Here is a 22919-nt window from a genome sequence, read left to right as displayed (position 1 = left end):
GGGGGCGGGAATCCCTCCCCCCATTAGATATGTACAGATGATTTGATGGACCGAGCGAAGCTCTACTCAGAGGGGGGGGGAGGGGGAGGTGTGTGGAAAGGGATTGAAGTTCATGAAAAACTTCTTACCCCTCAGTGGACTCACTTGAAGATGAGCGGCACTACGGGAGAGATGGTGCTCAAGTGCAACAAGGCAACAAAGGTCTTGCAGTGGGGGGAGATTACCAGATACTTCCAGAACTCTAGATCACTCTGGTCCCCTTGGCGCTCTCAGTAGCTGGGCTACTTTTGAATCCTTACTGGAGGGAAATTGCTAGGAAAGGTGTACAACAAAGCAGTGCAGCGTCTTACCCATTTATGGGACGACATCAGCCTGAATTGGAGAGAGGCAGACCTGGTGGCTACCCAGTTCCACCTTAATGGCACAGAGAGGCTATTGATTAACAGAGCTCTAGATAGCTCGGGCAGTCTAATAATGCCCATTAGCGCTCCTAAATTTGAGTGGAAAACCTGTCGATGGCCACAGAGTAGCCACTTTCTTAAACCACACACCAAGGGCATTTACTTAGGCCTGATGCATAGGGTCGACTGGTTCGCCCCCCTTAATAAACAGTGGGGCAAGCAGTGGCCAGAGGCCCGGTGCCTGGCGTCTACTAAGAACACATGGAACCCTTTGAAAGTTGAGAGAGAGGCTTGACTCCATTGAAGCCTTGAGGGCAAGCCCAAGGGAGAGAGCTTGAGAGCTTGAGGCCCGAGGGTAGAGCTTGAGAGCAAGCCTCAAGGGAGAGAGAGCTTGATAGCAAGAGAGAGAGAGAGAGCTTGAGAGCTTGTTGCACTTGTGAATGAAAGGGTTGGGGGTGGGGGGGGGGGGGGGGGATTTATAAGGGCCGCCACAAAGAAGACTCCCAGGATCTGCTCATTTCTGCCTGTTTATAGCGTCGAGAATTGTCCGTTGACTGGCCGTTCCGGTCCCGTCGTTCCGGTGAGTGCCTGTCTGTTGGAACGCCCAGACGTTTCGGGGCGTTTCTTGCTTCTGCGGCCTGCTAGAACGCTGTTCCGGCGTTTCAGGCATTGTAAAGTCCATTCCCCGGCCAGGAATGGCCGTGCGTTTGCCCATGATCTCTCTCGAGCCAGCTATGCATAGATCATCCAAGCTAGCAAGGTTATTATCCAAGGGATTGGAAAAAACAGAACCTCTGGAGAATGGAAGTGGATAACTCTTTGCGTCAAGTCCATGACATTGTGAGGGTTAACTATAGTCTTCAATGGAATATATGTGGCCATGGCTCCAATTGAGCATGGTGCTAAAGTAAGAATTTTTCTCATTTTAATATAAACTCTCATATATTGTGAGATTTGCAAAAAATAAAATAAAATTGCTGGGATGCACGCCTAATAATTTGAATTGCTGGGCTGCACTTAAAACTGCCATGTAGGTTGAATTAAAACAGTCGAAGACGAGAAAAAGAAAGGCGAAGAGTGAAAGATGGCCACTGGCGAAGACAGCTTGGGGCGAGAGGCCATAAAGAGGGGCGAGAGGCCAGGTCAGTATTCAAGGGAAGGGCAGAAGACGAGGGCTAAGGGCCAATGGAAAATTTTTAAATGCGTGTGCTGAATGGAGAAGGGTGAAAGTGTACTGCAGCAATGGGCTTGAGGGCGAGGGCGAGGGCGAGGCAGTGATGGTCGAAAGGCAAAAGGCGAGCGATGGGTGAAGGCGAATGGCAAGTAGCCATGGGCGAGAGGGACGAAGGGCGAACGGCTGGACAGCGTGGTGAGGGCGAGAGCCTAAGGGCAAGACGACAAGAGAGTGAGAGGCAAAAGCTGGACAAGGGGCAAGAGAGGGGCCAGAGGACCATGATGTCATCTGCCCATTCCAACATGCTGTCCCCTTGTAGCGCTAGCTGTAGGGATGGCTCAAGTGCTAGCCGAGCATATCTGTCTCTGGGAAGGTCCCATAAATTATGCATGAAGGAAACTGATTTAGTAAGGGCCTCAACTACTAGAGGAGGGGCACCTAGCTCAGCCCGAATAATCTCATGTGGCCCTGAGGCCTTAGCCCGAATCATCCGAGAGATCATATAGACTAGAGGCCTCTCCATACATCTCCATCCATTAGTGCTACCAGATCTGCCCTGGTAGTTGACTGAGGGCCCCCAAATCTGAACCCCATAGAGCATAGTTGAAGCCACTAGAGTGTCAAAAAGCCTAAGCTTTGTTCGAGGTTCCTGAAACTGAGCCTGCGAACACATCTTCTCCAAACCTCCCAAGGCTGCATAAGGTCTCGTCAATCTAGTCTCTACTGCTCTCCTCAATGAAAATGCTGGTCCATTGAAGACTACCCCAAGATAGGTGTATGCATCTGTATACTCCGCAGTCTCCTGGCCATATGTAAAAATAGGTGCACTGTATATATATATATATATATATATATATATAGAGAGAGAGAGAGAGAGAGAGAGAGAGAGAGAGAGAGAGAGAAATGAAATGAAATGTTATATTAACGTCTTCAAAAGGCCAAAGTGACCTATGAGACCAGAAAGTTACAATGCGGTGTATCTGATACAAAGTCAGATTAACAAAATAAATTAAACTAGGATAACAAAATATAAATACTGCGGGATCCTAAACTAAGCAGTACAATGTGAAGACAATATGGGAGGGGAGTAGAGATCCATCTTCATCTGCACTCTGAACGACGAAAGAGTATGGCTTGAATCTTTTGCCATAGCCTCCTTCGAAATTGTGTAGCTCCTCTCCTCCCTCGGGGTCGTCTAGATCTCCCTAGCTCCAATGCTCGGTCTATGAGAATGCCAGTAGTGCGGGTAGACCTCTCCACCGTCGCTGGTCGCTCCTCTGTCTGTTCTTCTGGGTGTACAGTATCTAGTGTAAAGAAATCTTTGATCCGTCTCTGGGGATGTCTCTCTTCACCTCTCCTCAGTAAGGTTTCTCTATGCTTGTGCAACTCAAGTAGATAAAGCCGAAGACATCTTTGATCCTCATAACTCATGACCCTAGATAGAGGTCCAAAACCTTCTCTGAATAGACACTGAAAACGGCGTTGTATCTCATAGTACACTGTGCAATGACATATGTAACGTACTTCTGTCTCTGGCTCTAGATGGCATAAGCGGCATATTCTGTTATTTGCTGGTGTCCCTCTGAATCTGCCAGTCTCAATCTCGAGCTGATGTGAGGACGTGCGTATCTGGCCAATGGCACAACGCAAACCATGCGAAAGATGTGTGTCCATATAGCTAGGTCGAATTACAAACCCCATCCCCGGTGAGGTGGAGAAGATGCTCTCTATAGAAAGCCATCTTTGTGCCCAACTCTTGTAACGGCTCTATCCATGTCCTCCTCGTGTCCAACTGGGTCAAATCTTGACGGATGAGTCTATTAATCTCTACCTGTGTCAGAGACCTCAAGGGTGCCTAAAGAGAGTATTGAAAAGGAGGCAACCTGTCCATGGTGAAACCATGTGTCTCAAACCATGATGTCATCTGAGCATACCAGCATGATCCATCCCCGTTTAGAGCTAATTGTCTGGAGGACTCTAGAGCCACCCTCGCATATCTGTCTCTGGTAGTATCCCATAGACTGTGTACAAATGAGACTGATCTAGTCAGCGCCTCAATCTCCATAGGGGGGGCAGCTAATACTGCTCGAATGATACCATGTGGTACGGAAGCCTTGGCTCTAATCAGGTGAGAGATCATGGATACCAGGGGATTCTCCATACGCCTCCAACCCTCTTGGCCTACAGAAGGCCCCCAAACCCGCACCCCATATAACATAGTAGAGGCAACCAGAGTATCAAAGAGCCATAACTTTGTCCTAGGTTCTTGGAACTGAACCTGCGAACACATCCTCTCCATTCCTCCCAGGGCCGCACCAGCTCTAGTTAGTCTAGTCTCTGCTGCTCTTCTCAAGGAAAATCTCGGCCCAGTAAAGACTACCCCCAGGTAAGTGTATGCATTTGTATACTGCACAATCTCCTGACCATATTTGAAAGTGGGTACTGATCTTCTGACCCATTGCGGTGTGGTGTTAAACACCATAACCTTGGTTTTACCTAGGTTGACACACAATCCACTATCCTCTGCAAAATTGCGTAGTGCATCCAACTGTCGTTGCATACCTTCTGGTGAGTCAGATATCAGCACAATATCATCAGCATATAGCAACTATGGGATCCACGTCCCTGCCAGCTGTGCACCTCTGTCACCCTCTCTATCGATGTAATCAGACACCTCATCAACATACATACCAAATAGAGTAGGAGACAATGGGCAGCCCTGTTTCACTCCAATGGTAGAGTGAACTAAATCAGATACCCCTTCCAGAGTGCGTACCCATCCCATCACTTATCTGTACAAAGCCATAATCCCCCAAATCACCTCTATGGGCACCCCCATCTCCTGTAGTCTGCGCATCAATCGAGCTCTTGGTACCATGTCAAATGCTTTACGAAAGTCCACAAAGCTACAATATATCCGTCTCCCATGTGCTCTGCCCTCCTCAATGATGGCCCTGAGTGTCAGAATATGATCAATAGTGGAGAAACCCCTCCTGAAGCCGGCTTGACCCTTTGCTCGTACCCCCTCGCCCTCTGCCCAGTTACTCAAGTGTTGCTCCAGGATGGATGCATGCAACCGTGCCAATGTGTGTCCAACCATGATAGTGCGGTAGTTCCCAGGCTCTGTAGGGTCACCAGCCTTGAAGATGGGCACAATATTAGACAATCTCCAAGTCTCAGGTAATCCCTCACACATGGCACGATTGAACAACACTGCGAGAACCTCCATCAGCATATCCCTGGCATGTATAAAGTGCTCCGATACTAGACCGTCATGATCATATGCCTTCCCGGTCTTCATTCTGTCGATGGCCCTTTGTACCATCTCAGGTGTAAAGAAAGTGCTCGTAGCTGGGCAACGCTTGGTAGGGTCTGGAAGGGGTTCTTGTCCAAGAACCGTATATAATGATGTCGCATATTGGCCCCACACCTCAGGTGAAGTAATCACTGGGGGAGGGGAGTGCTCGTGGAAGAGACGCCATGCCTCTCCTGAGTCCCTACTCAAGAACATCTGAAGACTGAAACAAGTCTCGCTCCATTTGGGCTAGGTAAGCTCGCTTCTTCCGTCGCACAGGGCGTCGGAAAGCAATCCGAGACTGTCTGTAAGTGATGACTCCTAAAAGAAGATCCCTCTGAAGCTGGTCTCTCATCTCTCTGCATTCTTCATCATACCAACTATTCTGGGGCATGCTCCCAGAATGTTGTCTCTTGCCCGACTGAGTGTGTGGGTATGCCAGTGATGCAGCCCCATGCAATGTCTCAGTCAGTAGCGTGGTGCACTCTTCCACTGAGAGGCCTGTACCATTTGTGCCAGCTGTGCCTTGCAATAGACGGTGCGAGATCTCCTCTGAATAAACGAAATCAGTCTCCCTCCTGATGTGTGGGTTGTACTATACTGAAATTTAACGGATAGTGTCAAGAGAGCATGGTCTACTGCTATGCCCACTGGCCTGGCTCCCACTGTGAAATCCTGAATGCAGGGGATAAAGCTCGGTTGTGTCTTAACATAATCCACTGTACTGGCCCCATGTTTATGTGGAAAGCATGTGAAACCGGCTGCTCCAGGAAATCGTTGTAAGCCATTAAGTATGGCTAATCCATGTGTAGTCGTTATTTCCATGAGGTATCTCCCATACTCCGTTTGCTCTCTGTCATCTGAGCATCTGTCAAGCCCCAATTCACCCACATTCATCTCTCTAAGCATCGCATCTGAAGTGTCGTAGAAGACTGTCTGCGAGTTCCCCGTTCGGGCATTGAAGTCCCCTAGGAGAATGATATCACCATCCCTAGAAAACTCCCAAATGTCATCATCTAGGATAGAGAAAGGCGCCTGCCCTCTGGATGCGGCATACATTGATGTACTAGGAGGAAAGTAACATATGGCAATATATAGGAATCGACCTGTGTCAGGTCTCAGTCTCACCCACATATATCTAGCATGATCATCTCTTCGTACAATATGCAGTAATGGTTGTAGTTCCTCCCTGAATAGCACTGCTACTCCTCCTGAACCTCCACTCCCGTGCTCAGATCTCGCATTTGTCCTGTGAGCTGTTTCCCATCTATATCCCACCACATGTGGCATTACCTGTCCAGGGGCCTGATGAGTCTCTGAGAAGAACACAATATCCTTGTCTTTAAAACTCTCCTCAAATGCGCCCACGTCCAACCTCATAGACCCATTACAGTTCCAGGTAGCCATCTTCAGTGTGGTCCTATAGGTCTCGCACCATCATGCAGTACGCCGCTCTAAAATCATCACCCGACGCCCGTCCATCTTTGAAGAAGGCTATCTTTCCCTTCTCCCTTGCCACTGTAATCTCTGGCATTACCCCTCTCATATGTGCGAGCTGTGAGAGAGTCAGGTCATCACGGAGGAAAATTCCTGTCTTTTTGAGAGTAGGCCTCTTCCTCAAGAATTCCTTCTTCTCTTCAAACGAGGGAAAGCGTAGTATGAGAGCTCTCCCCTTTAAAGACTCACCCGTGCCATCACTTTTCTTACCTACCCTCCATGCCTTTGTGTGCAGAGGCTTTTCCATCCCCATCATGGATGTAAGGCTTGTGACCTATTTCTCCACATTGTTTATGTCTTTGAGACCGGTCACTCTCACATGCAGTGCTCGCATCCGCCTTCTTTGTTCCTCTGCGAGAGTCATGTTGATAAGCGTCGGTGTACAAGGAGTTTCTTGACCTTTCCCTTTCTTGGCGACCTCAATCCATTTTTCAGCCTCGTCCGCCTTTTTCTGTGTCCTTGTTATCATCTCCACCCATGAAGATGTCTTTGCCACACTCAGTTTCTCTTCCTCTGTGATCATCCTTACGTGTTCCTTAATTTCCTTGATTTCATCTATTACCGAGGGTTGAAATTTGCCTTCCTCTAGTCCATTGCTTACTCTATCAGCATGCTCCTGTTTAAGGGCTGAGACTTCTTTTTTGAGTACCCGTATCTCGGCGTTTGGGTTCTCCTGTTTGAGGGTTGAGACTTCTTCTTTGAGTGTCCGTATTTCTGCGTTAAGGCTCTCTTTCTCCTTCTTCCACTGTGCGCCCTCATTGAAGACCATCTGAAGTAGGTTGGCCTTCTCCTTCCACCATCCTTCCATCTCTGTTTTCCACTCCTTCATTTCCCTCTCCATCTGCACCATCCGCTTATTCGTGAGCACGAAGGTTGCCTTTGCTCGTGGCTTGCAAACAGGTGAGACATTGGCGGCTTCCGTGTCCTGTGCAGGGTCTTCTTCAAGTGGATCCCTTACGGTGAGGCCCAAAGAACCAAGGTCTTCTTCAAGTGGATCCATTACGTGGATCCATTACGGTGAGGCCTAGAGAATGAGAGAGAGAGAGAGAGAGAGAGAGAGAGAGAGAGAGAGAGAGAGAGAGAGAGAGAGAGAGAGAGAGAGAGAGAGAGAGAGAGAGAGAGAGAGAGAGAGAGAGAGAGAGAGAGAGAGAGAGAGAGAGAGAGAGAGAGAGAGAGAGAGAGAGAGAGAGAGAGAGATGAAATGAAATGTTATATTAACGTGTTCAGAAGGCCAAAGGGACCTATGAGACCAGAAAGTTACAATGTGGTGGATCTGATACAAAGTCAGACCTCTCCATACATCTCCATCCATCAGTGCTACCAGACCTGCCCTGGTAGTCGACTGGGCCCCCAAATCTGAACCCCATAGAGCATAGTTGAAGCCACTAGAGTGTCAAAAAGCCTAAGCTTTGTGGGGGAGCATGAGAGAGAGAGCCCACTTGCTGTCCTATGCAATGAGAGTGAAGGAGAAGAGGAGATTGGCGCAGAAAGAGCACACGCAGAGAAAACGTGAGAGAGAGAGAGCTCGTTGAATTTTTGGGAAAAACCACGCTAGTCTTCTTTTGGGCTTCACATTTGAGTATATGAGTAAGTGACTAGGGGGCCATTCACACTTGGGCCCCCTCACTTATAAGTCTTTTTAACTTATAAGTTATAAGTACAAGGCACTTAGGCCTTTATTCCCTAACAACCTCCCACCTAAAGGCAATGTACCTTGGGAGATCAAAGAATCAGCTAACTATGATAAACAGCTGATCATGCACTTACTCATCCAACACCCATCATCTGACGGCAATATGCAAACCGCTCTGCTGGAAGACTCTTGGTCAAAAGATCTGCAGGATTGTCATCTGTGTGCACCTTGACAAGTGTAATGCTCTTGTCATCAAGCACACTCCTGATAAAATGATACTTCACCTCTATGTGCTTTGTCTTGGCATGAAAAACAGGATCCCTTGCAAGCATAATAGCACTCTGACTATCACAGTGTAGCACAGGAACCGGTGACTTAATGCCAAGCTCTTCTACCAAACGCATGAGCCACAAAGCTTCTTTGCATGCCTCAGTGGCAGCCACATACTCAGCCTCAGTGGTAGACAAAGCAACACATTTTTGCAGTCTAGAAATCCAAGAAACTGCACCTCCTGTGAATGTAAACACATATCCAGAGGTAGACTTCCTGCAATCTGGATGTCCAGCAAAATCTGCATCTGTAAAGCCATGCACAGATGTCTCACTCTTCCCAAAACAAATGCACAAGTCTTTAGTGCCTTTCAAGTATCTCAAGATACACTTCACTGCTTCCCAATGCTTTTTGCCAGGATTGCTCATGTACCTGCTTACTACTCCCACCGCAAATGCAATGTCCGGACGTGTAGCAACCATAGCATACATCAAACTGCCAACGGCTGATGCAGAAGGAATCTTGGCCATTTCAGCCCGCATATCATCTGTGTTTGGGCAGTCATGTACAGTCAGTTTTATATATGGAGGCAGCGGAGTACCAAGTGCCTTTCCCCCATCCATATGAAAACGATGTAGCACCTTATTAACATAATCTCGTTGAGATAGATACAGACGCCTGTTGAGTCTATCTCGAGAGATACGCATGCCCAAAATATGATTAGCATTACCAAGATCCTTCATGTCAAAGCGATTCTTTAAGCTTTGCTGTAGTGCATCCAACTCCGTGACATTGTTACCCGCAATAAGCATGTCATCAACATACAAAATCAGCAATAGAAGAGATCCATCACTTGCCGTTTTGATATACAAACAGTGATCAGAATTACTTCTTTTGTATCCTTGAGACCTCATGAATGTATCAAACTTGTGATACCATGCACGGGGAGACTGTTTCAAACCATATAAGCTCTTCAAGAGTCAACATACTTTCTTCTCTTGCCCCTTTGACACAAAACCTTCTGGCTGCATCATATAGATCATCTCAAGCAAATCGCCATGCAAAAACGCTGTTTTGACATCCATTTGCTTTAACTCCATATCTTCAGAAGCAACCAGGCCTAAAACAAGACGTAATGTGGCAAGCTTTACAACAGGAGAAAAAATCTCATCAAAATCCACACCATGCTTTTGCTTGTACCCTTTAGCAACCAAACGTGCTTTGTACTTAGAAGAAGCATCAGATGTGACCTTGGTCTTGTAAACCCATTTACATGGCAGAGCCTTATGCCCTTTAGGCAAATCAACCAAGTCCCATGTATGGTTTTTCTCCAAAGACTGCATTTCCGAAACCATTGCTTTGAACCATTTCTTACTGTCTTCACGTTGCATAGCCTCTTTATAGCAAGACGGCTCACCACAATCAGTAAGCATGACATAGTCCAAAGACGGTTCATATCTATCGGGGGGCCTTGTCACCCGAGTAGACCTACGCACCCAATGATCCATAACAGGTGGATTTTCAGCCTGTAAACCATCAAAAACAGCAGGCTGTTCAGTCGGTTGCATCGCAACAACGGGCGGTCTAGGAGCATCAACCTGTTCCTCTACCTGTGGTGCATCAATGGCAACTTGTTGGGGCTGATTTTCAGCAGCTAATGGCTGATTTTCAGCACCATTTTCAGCATGTAAAGGCTGCTGAACATTGGGCCTTCTTGGCTGTCCATATGTAACATCTTCACGAAAAACAACCCGGCGCACTTCCTCGACCTTTGTGGGCTGTTTGTGCATGCAATTCTCATTGAAGATCACATCATTGCTACGTATGATTTTCCGTAATGCGGGATCCCATAATCTATACCCCATTTCACCATCCTCACCATATCCTAGGAAAATGCATTTATGAGACTTTGGTTCTAGTTTGGTGCGCAGTTCACTCCGGATGTGAACATAGGCCTCACAACCAAACACTCTTAAATGTGCATATGAGGGTGGCTTGCCAGACCACACCTCCTCAGGCACCTTTCCACCCAAAGCCTTGCTAGGTGAGCGATTAATCAAGTGAATAGGTGTTTGCACAGCTTCTGCCCAAAAACCATGAGGTAATGCAGCATGTGACAGCATACTCCGAACTTTCTCTTGGATAGTCCGGTTCAACCTCTCTGCAACTCCATTCTGAGAGGGATTAAAAGGAGCCGTGAGCTCTCTTTTAATACCTTTAGTAGCACAAAAGTCAATAAATGCTTTTGATACATACTCCCCCCCATTGTCTGAGCGCAAAGACCTAAGCTTCTTGTCAGTTTGATTCTCAACAAACGCAAGAAACTTCTTGAAAGTATCCAAAACATCGCTTTTAGCACGTATTGGATACACCCACACCTTACGTGTAGCATCATCGATAAACGAGACAAAATATTTCTTTCCCCTTAAGGACAAGTGTGGCATTTCACATACATCGGAATGCACTAAGTCTAACCTGTCAGACTTCAAAGAAAGAGACCTTTTGTGCGGTGTTTGACTGTGCTTACCATAAATACAGTGCTCACAATGAGAAAAATCAGCATACCTCAAACACGGCAAATAACCACAGCGAGACAGAGTTTCCATTCCTCTTTTACTCATGTGTCCCAACCGGCCATGCCACAAAGAAACACTTGGCTGCTCGGTTACGGCGACAACATGGTCACGCACACTAGATACATGCAAAGGATACAAAGTGTCCGATTTACAACCCTTGGCTACAATCCAGGACCCTTTACAAATTTTCCACTTGCTATCACCAAAAGTGGTGTGATAGCCTGCATCATCTAGCTGCCCTGTACTAATCAAACTCTTCTTGAGTTGTGGCACATGGCGCACTTTGTGCAAAACAAAAGTCATACCATCAGCAAAGGAAAACTGGACACTGCCAATACCTGCAATGTCACATGCATAGTTGTCTCCCAAATAAACAGTGCCCTGCACCTCACCTGAGTATTGTGTAAACCAATCCCTATGAGGTGTTACATGAAAGGAGGCACTTGAATCAAGAATCCAAGTATGCATGTCCACATTAGAACCCATAGCAAGGGTATGTGCATCCACAGAAGAGGCATTGAGTACATCAGTGCTGCTATCACTGTCACAACTACTAGCAACATTGATTTCCTCAATCAACACAGTGCTCTTCTTGGTATTTCCCTTGTCCTTTGCATCAGTTTCAGCACCCTTGTTCTTCTCTTTTTTCCACTCATAGCATTCCCGTTTATAATGCCCTTTCTTTCCACAATGATGACACACAACATCTTTCCTACGAGATTTGCTGCGTGCCCTGTCCTTACTGTCAGATTTCTCCCTCTGTTGAGACCTGCCTCTCAAGTGCAATGCATTAGAAGACCCACCTGTGGTGTTCTTCCTGTTCATCTCTTCCATCAAGAGAGAACTCTCTATATCTGCATACTTAAGTGACGCACTTGAGTTACTAAGAGCTGTCCGGAATACATCCCAACTCTCGGGCAATGTGCATAGCATAAAAGTAGCTTTGAACTCCTCATCAATCGTGAATTTCAGCTCTGTCAGTTGGCTGAAAATAGAATTGAATTCATTGAGGTGCACTGACATGTGCGTGCCCTCCTTCATGCGGAGATCCATAAGCTTCTTAAGCCAATACACTTTACTGGCAGCACTCTGCTGTGCATACAACTCGTCTAAACGCTTCCACATGCCCCATGCCGTCTGCTCATTCTCTACATTGAAGAGTAAATTGTCAGACACCGAAAGCATGATCGTGGAACGAGCCAACTCGTCCACTTCTTCCCATTCTTCAACCTCCATATCAACCGGTTTCACACCCTGTAACTTAATAGGTTTCGTCTGTTTCTTCTGCAACATCACATTATAACATTGCTTCTTCCATATAGCAAAGTTATGGGCACCTTCAAGCTTGCGAATGTGCAACAAATTGCCACTTTCACTACTAGAAGCCATTCTGAGTGATTGCAAACACTGAAACCCTGTTTTGCCGACCTAAACACGTCCAAATGTGCGCAATCGGGCAAAAAACAGTTTGCTGTTACAGAAAAACAGCGAGCAAATTTCACGCGAAATCACCCCAAAACAGCGTATATTCACTGCCAAACCCTTACCAAAGGTTTCCACAAAGTGTATACATCATTTGCTTGCTGAAATTCCCTGTTTTAGGGCAAAAATCAGACCTGTAAACACCTATTTTGTTGAATTTTCAGAACCTCGTTGGTGGAAACACCTGTAAGATTGACCTGTGAGACTTGCCCTAATGAAATTGCATCAAATTGACCCCGAAATTGGTCAATTTCAGCAGAAATAGGCTGCTGTTCGCCAGTTTTTGAAACCCTAATTTTGGGGAAACTGTCACCGGAGGTCGATTCTACACGGTGAGAGGATCCCTTCGCGACAGAGTTGATCGAAAACGGTTGAATATCCTTCCCGCAGCGAGCAAAAACAGAATTCTGATCTGTGTTGCGCAGATGGCTCTCTTGGAAACCCTAAAGCTCTGATACCATGTGTGGGGGAGCATGAGAGAGAGAGCCCACTTGCTGTCCTATGCAATGAGAGTGAAGGAGAAGAGGAGATTGGCGCAGAAAGAGCACACGCAGAGAAAACGTGAGAGAGAGAGAGAGCTCGTTGAATTTTTGGGAAAAACCACGCTAGTCTTCTTTTGGGCTTCACATTTGAGTATATGAGTAAGTGACTAGGGGGCCATTCACACTTGGGCCCCCTCACTTATAAGTCTTTTTAACTTATAAGTTATAAGTACAAGGCACTTAGGCCTTTATTCCTAACAAGCTTTGTTCGAGGTTCCTGAAACTGAACCTGCGAACACATCTTCTCCAAACCTCCCAAGGTTGCATAAGGTCTCGTCAATCTAGTCTCTGCTGCTCTCCTCAATGAAAATGCTGGTCCATCAAAGACTACCCCAAGATAGGTGTATGCATCTGTATACTCCATCTCCTGGCCATATGTAAAAGTAGGTGCACTGTAGAGAGAGAGAGAGAGAGAGAGAGAGAGAGAGAGAGAGAGAGAGAGAGAGAGAGCTCTAATAAACATTTTGCTGCAGGGAATGTTTATTGTCAGATATTCTAAAACTTTTGCCAAACAATTGTACGTGTCTATTATTGCTCAATCCCTGCTTCTTCTGTTTATGTCGCTTAGCCAAGGAGGATGGACTGCAGTAAAGGCTCTGGTTCTTTCCGCTCAGTGCCTTGTGTTCTCTTGGTTCTTTTCGTTGAGTCTTTCATTTTTAACAAGTGTGGGCTTGGCTTACATAAGCAGTTCCACAATACCTTACCTAGCACACCCATGGCTGGCTGTCATCTTGTTTGGTATGCCAGCCTTGTTTGGAGCTCTTGTTGGACACCATCTGGGATTCAAAATTTTAAAGTCGTACCTATTTGAGGCTCGAAAGTTGAGAACAGAGAGTTTGCAGCAGGAATTCAAGAAAACTGACTTGAGGCTCACAGACTTGCAACAAGCATCAATTGAAAGAGACATGAGATTGGCAGCCTGGGACACAGAAAGGTGGTTGTTTAAAACAGCTTTTCTGCAGTGGATTGTGCTTTTAGCGTTAGGCACTTGGTTTGAAGTTGGAGCATCCTATATTGCAATGCTCTGGGTTGTCTCTCCGGCTCTAGCATGTAAGTTCTGTATTGACAAGCAGAAATGTTTTCATGAATGTCCCTACTCATTCCAAAAAAGCTGGTTTCTTATCTCAAAAGCTGGCTTTGGGCAGATGGCTTGATAGATGCAACCTTCTCACCACAAAGAGCTCCGCAGGAATTGAGGACCTTGACTTTATTGGCAGCCTTGCCAGTACCGTTAATTGCTTGTGCTGGTAGCGCTGTTAGCTTTTTCAATTTCATAGTAGGCGGCTTGGTGCGATTTGACAGGTATATAAGAGAACATTTTGTTTGGTTTCTGATTATATTTTGAAAATGTACAGAACGAACATGTGAAACCATTATGATAACTCATACCTGTGCCTAACTACACTAGATATGAATGTTTCTAAAAGAGCATAGTTAGTAGAGGAGAAGTTTTAATCTCGCAGGAACAATCCCAAGAGACTGGAACGATAGATCGGATGAGTCATGAACTCAAGACCTGCTAGCTAGAGACTTCAGTTTGTTTAGAACATCAGAGTACCACTGCAGGTGGAAGTAGAGGAACAAGAGGAGCTGGAATTGGTGGAAGCGGTTGCTGGAGGTGAAGATGGAGGTGGAGCTAATTCCAGGCTGGGGCATGGTGGCAGAGCTGCTTCCTGGACAGCTGAGGGTAGCTCTTCATGCATAGTTTGCTCAGGACGATCCAAGGGGTTGCAATGGTTTGTAGTAGTAACCCTCTTCTCAGATCACTGCCAGCCTCTTCGAGACCTAGGGTGCTGACCCTGGCGGCATCGATAGGTAACAGCCTCCTGCGAACCCTGCTCATCTCCTGCAACTGAGACCGATGATTGAGGATCTACCGAAGCTGCCGCTACTTGCAGTTGTATCTGCCAGTTCTAAGCTGAGTATGGGGTCTCCAATGAGACCTTTGCCAGATGTCCCATTTGACGGGGCATAAAGCGCTGATTAGTAGCCCCAAGGATTCAACTCGCTGCTTGACCAATCCCCCATCAGAGGCAGCATGGAGACGTTCTTTCGGTGCAGAGCTGTGAAGCTTACCGAAAGTGGGTACTGTGCCTCCTCGGCAGTTGCATCAATTGCAAGGTCAAAACCATGGAGCCAATGTCACGGTGCTTATCGGAGGCACCTTGGCCACCATATGTGGCTCCTCAACTCCATCTAATAGTATTATTCGCCAGAGATCTGTATATCGATGATCTTGCCAACCTATATCAATAGGCAAGCCCGCACCAAATCCCAAACCTCCCCTCTTCTGGGGTGGGTCTAGAATCCTGCAAATAATTGAGGTTTCCTGGAGATGTTCGACCTCTACGGCGAAGCTCACTTCCTCCTCCGGCTACAAAGTAAGTCAAATGTTAGTCTTAGCTGGAGCGGGATGAGACAGGCTGCATCAGCGTCCCGAGGCGTAAGACCCGAGTCCTCCATTTTTGATGCTCGTGCTACTGGGAGCGTATGCATACATGTGAGAATGCGAGTGATATGAACATGGGTATGTGTATATGCATGTGCATGTGCATGTAGGCGTAACTGAATGTGTGTGTGGTGCGCATGCGAGTGATATGAACATGGGTATGTGTATATGCATGTAGGCTTAAGTGAATGTGTGTGTGGTGCGTATGCAGGTGTAAGTATAAGAGGTAATGCGTGAGGGAGGAAGGGGAAAAGGAGGTGGGTAGGGGAAGAGAGGTATGGGAGTTGAAACTGTGTCCTAAACAGTACCTAAAACAACTTTAGCATGCTGTCTTATAGGCTGCCTTAGTGTTCTGCTTCATAGGGCTTATAGGTTATTTTTGGCCATCCTTTTTAAGCACCTACAAATGATTGTTTTTTGGTGAAAATTAGTGCAAATCTCATGATTCCCTACTCCAAATGGGCATGACATTGGATATATGAGCGCCACATATGCCTTCACTATAAGTCTCTGCACGAGGGCCGTGCATATTCGGTAACTAATCATTGAATTTGTCTGGACATACAGGTCCTGCAACAAACAAGCTCCTAAAGGTGCCAGACTAAGATTACCTACCTTTCCTAGCCTCTCAAATATGGCTCTCTGACTTTCGCCCTAAGTCAATTTGCATGTGACATAGACTCCAAACGAGGTACTAAGTAGGTCTTCAAGAGCACAAAAGGCCTGATATAACTGATCCTTTGTGAACAAAACCTACAAATGCACTTTCATGTCTCCCATAACAACAGGAGGATTGCTCTCAGCATTGCTGAAAAAGGGAGGCCTAAAACGCTCCTTTACCTGTGAATTTCAGCTCAGCCTCCCAATGGTCGGTTAAAAACTTCATTTGTAATTTCAACAAGTCAGCAGAGCCTGGGGGTTACCACTGACCAGGTTAATGTGCACATTTTAAATATAAACATGAAAAGGTGTGAATCTAGGGCATTGCATGAAAAATGAAACTATCGGTAACCAATCCCAAAATGTTTGCAAGCGTATCATCCATAAACCATTAAAGTCTCATCAAACTATGCAGCAAGTGGCATTCATGGGCTACCTTGCTGTCCCTGCTACAAGCTGTAGGGAGAGGGAAATAAAGAAAATTGCATGGCATTCATGGGCTACCTTGCTGTCCCTGCTGCAAACTGTAGGGAGAGGGAAATAAAGAAAATGGCATGTTGTACAACTCATTAAGGAATTTATGTGATGCATAGGACTGCCAGCATGCACAATACATTTTGTTCTGGTTTGGTAGATCCTCAGGTTAAGCATATCCTTTGTTACATGCTGCACAGGAATCCTGGGATGAATCCTGATTGGCTTGGAAATTCAACAGTGGCTATTCTGACAGCAATCATTGTTTGCCTGTCTTTGATGTTTCTTTTTCCATTTGCACATCGGGCAGGTGAGTCTACTTAAAGCTTGGCTGTACTGTTTGCATTTTTTTCGGATAAGGACTCTCCCAATGTATATGTATGCATGTATGTAGATATGTACATATATATATATATATATATAGATATATATATATATATATATATATATATATATATACATATCTACATACACACACACACACACACACACACACACACACACACACACACACAGAGAGAGAGAGAGAGAGAGAGAGAGAGAGAGAGAGAGAGAGAGAGAGAGAGAGAGAGAGAGAGAGAGAAATGAAATGTTATATTAACGTCTTCAAAAGGCCAAAGTGACCAAAGAGACCAGGAAGTTACAATGCGGTGTATCTGATACCAAGTCAGATTAACAAAATAAATCCAACTAGGGATAACAAGATATAAATACTGCGGAATCCTAAACTAAGCGGATAGGTGTGAAAGGCGAAAGGCGTGAGATGTGTGAACAGAGCTATACAATGTGTAGACAATTTGGGAGGGAAGTAGAGATCTATCTTCATAGAGATCCATCTTCATCTGCACTCTGGACGACGAAAAAGTATGGCTCGAATCCTTTGTTGTAGTCTCCTTCGAAACTGTGTAGCTCCTCTTCTCCATCGGGGTCGTCTAGATCTCCCTAGCTCCAATGCTCAGTCAATGAGAATGCCAGTAGTGCGGGTAGACCTCTCCACTGTTGGTTGCTCCTCTGTCTGTTCTTCTGGGTGTACAATAGCTAGTGTAAAGAAATCTGTGATTTGTCTCTGGGGTTGTCTCTCTTTAGCTCTCCTCAGTAAAGTTTCTCTATGCCTGTGTAGCTCAAGTAGATAAAGCCCAAGACATCTCTGATCCTCGTATCTCATGACCCTAGATAGAGGCCCAAAACCTTCTCTGAATAGACAATGAAAACGACCTCGTATCTCATAGTACACTGTGCAGTGACATATGTAATGTACCTCTGTTTCTGGCTCTAGATGGCATAAGCGGCATATCCTACTATCTGCTGGTGTCCCTCTGAATTTGCCAGTCTCAATCTCGAGCTGATGAGTGGACGTTCGTATCTGGCCAATGGCACATCGCACACCATGAGAAAGATGCCTGTCCATATAGCTAGGTCTGATCACAAACCCATCCCCCGTGAGGTGGAGAAAATGCTCTCTATAAAAAGCCATCTTAGTGCCCAACTCTTGTATCGGCTCTATCCATGTCCTCCTCGTGTCTAGCTGGATCAGATCCTGACGAATGAGTCTATTAATCTCTACCCGCGTCAAAGACCTCAAGGGTGCCTGTAGAGAGTATTGAAAAGGAGGCAACCTGTCCATGGTGAAACCATGTGTCTGAAACCATGATGCCATCTGTGCATAACAGCATGATATATCCCCGTTAAGAGCTAATTGTCTGGAGGACTCTAGAGCCACCCTGACATATTTGTCTCTGGTAGTATCCCACAGACTGTGTACAAAGGAGACTGATCTAGTCAGCGCCGCAATCTCCATAGGGGGGGCAGCTAATTCCGCTCGAATGATACCATGTGGTACGGAAGCCTTGGCTCTAATCAGGTGAGAGATCATGGATACCAGGGGATTCTCCATACGCCTCCAACCCTCCTGGCCTACAGAAGGCCCCCAAACCCGCACCCCATATAACATAGTAGAGGCAACCAGAGTATCAAAGAGCCATAACTTTGTCCTAGGTTCTTGGAACTGAACCTGCGAACACATCCTCTCCATTCCTCCCAGGGCCGCACCAGCTCTAGTTAGTCTAGTCTCTGCTGCTCTTCTCAAGGAAAATCTCGGCCCAGTAAAGACTACCCCCAGGTAAGTGTATGCATTTGTATACTGCACAATCTCCTGACCATATTTGAAAGTGGGTACTGATCTTCTGACCCATTGCGGTGTGGTGTTAAACACCATAACCTTGGTTTTACCTAGGTTGACACACAATCCACTATCCTCTGCAAAATTGCGTAGTGCATCCAACTGTCGTTGCATACCTTCTGGTGAGTCAGATATCAGCACAATATCATCAGCATATAGCAACTATGGGATCCACGTCCCTGCCAGCTGTGCACCTCTGTCACCCTCTCTATCGATGTAATCAGACACCTCATCAACATACATACCAAATAGAGTAGGAGACAATGGGCAGCCCTGTTTCACTCCAATGGTAGAGTGAACTAAATCAGATACCCCTTCCAGAGTGCGTACCCATCCCATCACTTATCTGTACAAAGCCATAATCCCCCAAATCACCTCTATGGGCACCCCCATCTCCTGTAGTCTGCGCATCAATCGAGCTCTTGGTACCATGTCAAATGCTTTACGAAAGTCCACAAAGCTACAATATATCCGTCTCCCATGTGCTCTGCCCTCCTCAATGATGGCCCTGAGTGTCAGAATATGATCAATAGTGGAGAAACCCCTCCTGAAGCCGGCTTGACCCTTTGCTCGTACCCCCTCGCCCTCTGCCCAGTTACTCAAGTGTTGCTCCAGGATGGATGCATGCAACCGTGCCAATGTGTGTCCAACCATGATAGTGCGGTAGTTCCCAGGCTCTGTAGGGTCACCAGCCTTGAAGATGGGCACAATATTAGACAATCTCCAAGTCTCAGGTAATCCCTCACACATGGCACGATTGAACAACACTGCGAGAACCTCCATCAGCATATCCCTGGCATGTATAAAGTGCTCCGATACTAGACCGTCATGATCATATGCCTTCCCGGTCTTCATTCTGTCGATGGCCCTTTGTACCATCTCAGGTGTAAAGAAAGTGCTCGTAGCTGGGCAAGGCTTGGTAGGGTCTAGAAGGGGTTCCTGTCTAGGAATCGTATATAATGATGTCGCATATTGGCCCCACACCTCAGGTGAAGTAATCACTGGGGGAGGGGAGTGCTCGTGGAAGAGACGCCATGCCTCTCCTGAGTCCCTACTCAAGAACATCTGATACAAGTCTCGCTCCATTTGGGCTAGGTAAGCTCGCTTCTTCCATCGGACAAGGCGTCGGAGAGCAATCCGAGACTGTCTGTAAGTGATGACTCCTAAAAGAAGATCCCTCTGAAGCTGGTCTCTCAGCTCTCTGCACTCTTCATCATACCAACTATTTTGGGGCATGCTCCCAGAATGTCGTCTCTTCCCCGGTTGAGTGTGTGGGTATGCCACTGATGCAGCCCCATGCAATGTCTTAGTCAGTAGCGTGGTGCACTCCTCCACTGAGAAGCCTGTACCATTTGTGCTAGTTGTGCCTTCCCATAGACGGTCCCGGATCTCCTCTGAATAAACGAAATCAGTCTCTGGAGAAAATCTATAGCGGGTGTGTGACCTGCCTCCCGATGTCTTGGTTGTAGTATAGTGGAATTTAACGGATAGTGTCAAGAGAGCATGATCTACTGCTATGCCCACTGGCCTGGCTCCCACTGTGAAATCCTGAATGCAGGGGATAAAGCTCGGTTGTGTCATAACATAATCCACTGTACTGGCCCCATGTCTATGTGGAAAGCATGTGAAACCGGCTGCTCCAGGAAATCGCTGTAAGCCATTAAGTATGGGTAATCCATGTGTAGTCGTCATTTCCATGAGGTATCTCCCATACTCCGTTTGCTCTCTTTCATCTGAGCATCTGTCAAGCCCCAACTCACCCACATTCAAAAGGCCAAAGTGACCTATGAGACCCGATAGTTACAATGTGGTGGATCTGATACGAAGTCAAAGTAACAAGATGACAAAATGACAAAATAAAGTACTATGGAATCCTAAACTGCTAGGTTTGAACTAAGCAGCTAGCTGGGATAGCTAGATCACAAGAGATCCAGCATCGGTCGCTGGCGGATCTCATCAATCTCCTCCATGGTCAGTAGTCTGACCGGGCGTCGTGCATGTCGGGTTAAAGTGATATGAATCCTCCGATGCAGCCTCTGTCGATGTTGTGTAGTCCTCCGTAGTCGTGGGTGTTTGGATCTCCCCAGCTCGGTCGATCAGTGTACCTCTGGTTTGAGGCAACAAGCTCTGCTGTGGTAGTAGCTCCTCCGGGTGTCCTTCGCAGCTCTGAAGAAGTCTGTAATCTGTCTCTTAGACTGGCTAGCCTCTCCTCTCATCAAGCTCTCTCTGTGTCTGCGCAGCTCGAGCAAAAACAAACCCTGACATCTCTGATCCTCATACTGCATGACTCTTGAGAGTGGTGCAAAGCCCTCTCTGAACAAGCAATGGAAGCGGCCTCGTATCTCGTAGTAGACGGGGCAGTGGCATGATGTCTCTGTAGTGCAACTCTGTCTCAGGCTCGATGTCACACAGGGGGCATGTCCTGGTCTCTGTTGGTACTCCGCTGTATCTCCCAGTCTTGATCCGCAGCTGGTGTGAAGATGTGCGTATCTCGCCAATAGCACATTGTATCCCATGAGACAAGTGGGTGTCCATGTATCTGGGCCTCGTCACAAAACCGTCCTCTGTAAGCTAGAGAAGATGCTCTCTGTAGAAAGCCATCTTCGTGCCCAGCTCTTATGCTGGCTGTATTCATGTCCTCCTGGCGTCTAGCTGAGTCAGGTCTTGGCAGATGAGCCTGGTGATCTCGGACTGTGTAAGAGTCAGAGAGGGTGCATCCAGTGAGTACTGGAAAGGAGGCAATCTGTCTATGCTAAACCCATGTGCTTGAAACCATGATGTCATCTCCCCATACCAGCATGTCGTATCTCCCTGCATGGATAACTGTCGAGAGCACTCAAGTGCAAGGCGGGCATATCTGTCTTTGGGGAATTTCCACATGCGGTGTATGAAGGAGAAAGATCTGGTGAGCTCCTCAACCACTAGTGGGGGGGGGCAGCTAGCTCTGTTCGGACAATAGCACGTGGTATTGAAGCCTTAACTCTAATGAGCCGCAAGATCACAGAGATCAGAGGCTTCTCCATGTTCCTCCATCCATCAGTGCGCCCTGTCCTCCCGTGATGATCCAATGAAGGTCTCCAAATCTCTGCTCCATAAAGCAATGCAGAAGCCACCAAAGTGTCAAAGAGCCAGAGCTTCTCCTGAAACTGAACCTATGAACACATCCTTTCCAATCTACCCAATGCTACATGGGCTCTGGTCAATCTAATCTCTGCTGCCTTCCTCAATGAAAATGCTGGCCCACTAAAAACCACTCCAAGGTAAGTGTAAGCATCTGTATACTGCACTGTCTCCTGGCCGTATGTGAATGTGGGCGCTGACCTCCTGATCCACTGTGGGGTGGTATTAAATACCATGACCTTCGTTTTACAAAGGTTGACAGACAAAACCACTTTCGTGGGCAAACCTATGCAAAGCATCCAAGTGACGTTGCATCCCCTCGGGAGAGTCAGAGATCAACACTATCATCAGCATATAACAATAGTGGAATCCATGTCCCTGCCAGCTGTGCACCTCTTTCACCATCTCTCTCAATGTAGTTAGAAACCTCATCCACATACATACCAAATAGAGTAGGAGAGAGCGGGCAACCTTGCTTCACCCCAATAGTTGAGTGAATCGGTGTGGATAGCCCCTCTGAGGTGCGTACATGCCCCACTACTGACTTGTATAATGCCATGACCCCCCAAATGAGCTTTGTGGGTACTCCCATCTACTATAATTTGCGCATCAATCTAGCTCTGGGCATTGTGTCAAATGCTTTGTGGAAATCCACAAAGCTACAATAGATCCGTCTCCCATGTGATCTGCTCTCCTCAATGATGGCTCTAAGTGTCAAGATATGGTCAAGAGTAGAAAAAACCCTCCTGAACCCTGCCTGCCCGGCTGCGCGTATCCCCTCCCTCTCTGCCCATCTACTCAATTGCTGCTCAAGAATAGATTCGTACAACCGTGCCAATGTGTCCAATCATGATAGTGCGATAATTCCCAGGCTCCATAGGGTCTCCCGACTTGAAGATAGGTACAATAGTAGATAGGCTCCAAGTATCAGGCAAGCCCTCACACATGGCACGGTTAAACATAACTGCTAGAAGCTTTGCTAGATCTCTAGCATGCGTGAAATGCTCAGCCACTAAGCCATCATGATCATATGCTCTCCCACTCCTCATTCTGTCAATGGCCTTCCTCACCATCTCAGCGGTGAAATAAGCACATGTGTGTGGGTATGGATCGGGGGGGGCGGGGGGAGGGGGGGGGGGGGGGGGTTTGGGAAGGGGGGGCTGCTCA

General features: G+C 46.8%; 1 protein-coding gene across 2 annotated transcripts in view; it reads left to right on the top strand.

The window, feature by feature from the left end:
* The window catches only part of LOC147462642 (Zn-dependent exopeptidases superfamily protein), a 126679-nt gene that overhangs the window by 96305 nt on the left and 7455 nt on the right, over window positions 1–22919 (top strand). For both annotated transcript variants that reach the window (XM_086484708.1, XM_086484716.1), the window contains 3 exons: window positions 13344–13920; window positions 14016–14172; window positions 16654–16763. In XM_086484708.1, the coding sequence (XP_086340834.1) occupies window positions 13344–13920; window positions 14016–14172; window positions 16654–16763 (844 nt within the window). The remainder of the gene's footprint in view (window positions 1–13343; window positions 13921–14015; window positions 14173–16653; window positions 16764–22919) is intronic.

The sequence above is a fragment of the Adiantum capillus-veneris genome, chromosome 2, assembly GCF_014529385.1.
Source record: "Adiantum capillus-veneris isolate H3 chromosome 2, ASM1452938v2, whole genome shotgun sequence".
NCBI lineage: Eukaryota > Viridiplantae > Streptophyta > Polypodiopsida > Polypodiales > Pteridaceae > Adiantum > Adiantum capillus-veneris.
Note: the sequence above shows the minus strand (reverse complement) of the source record. Positions and strands in the feature narration are given on the sequence as shown.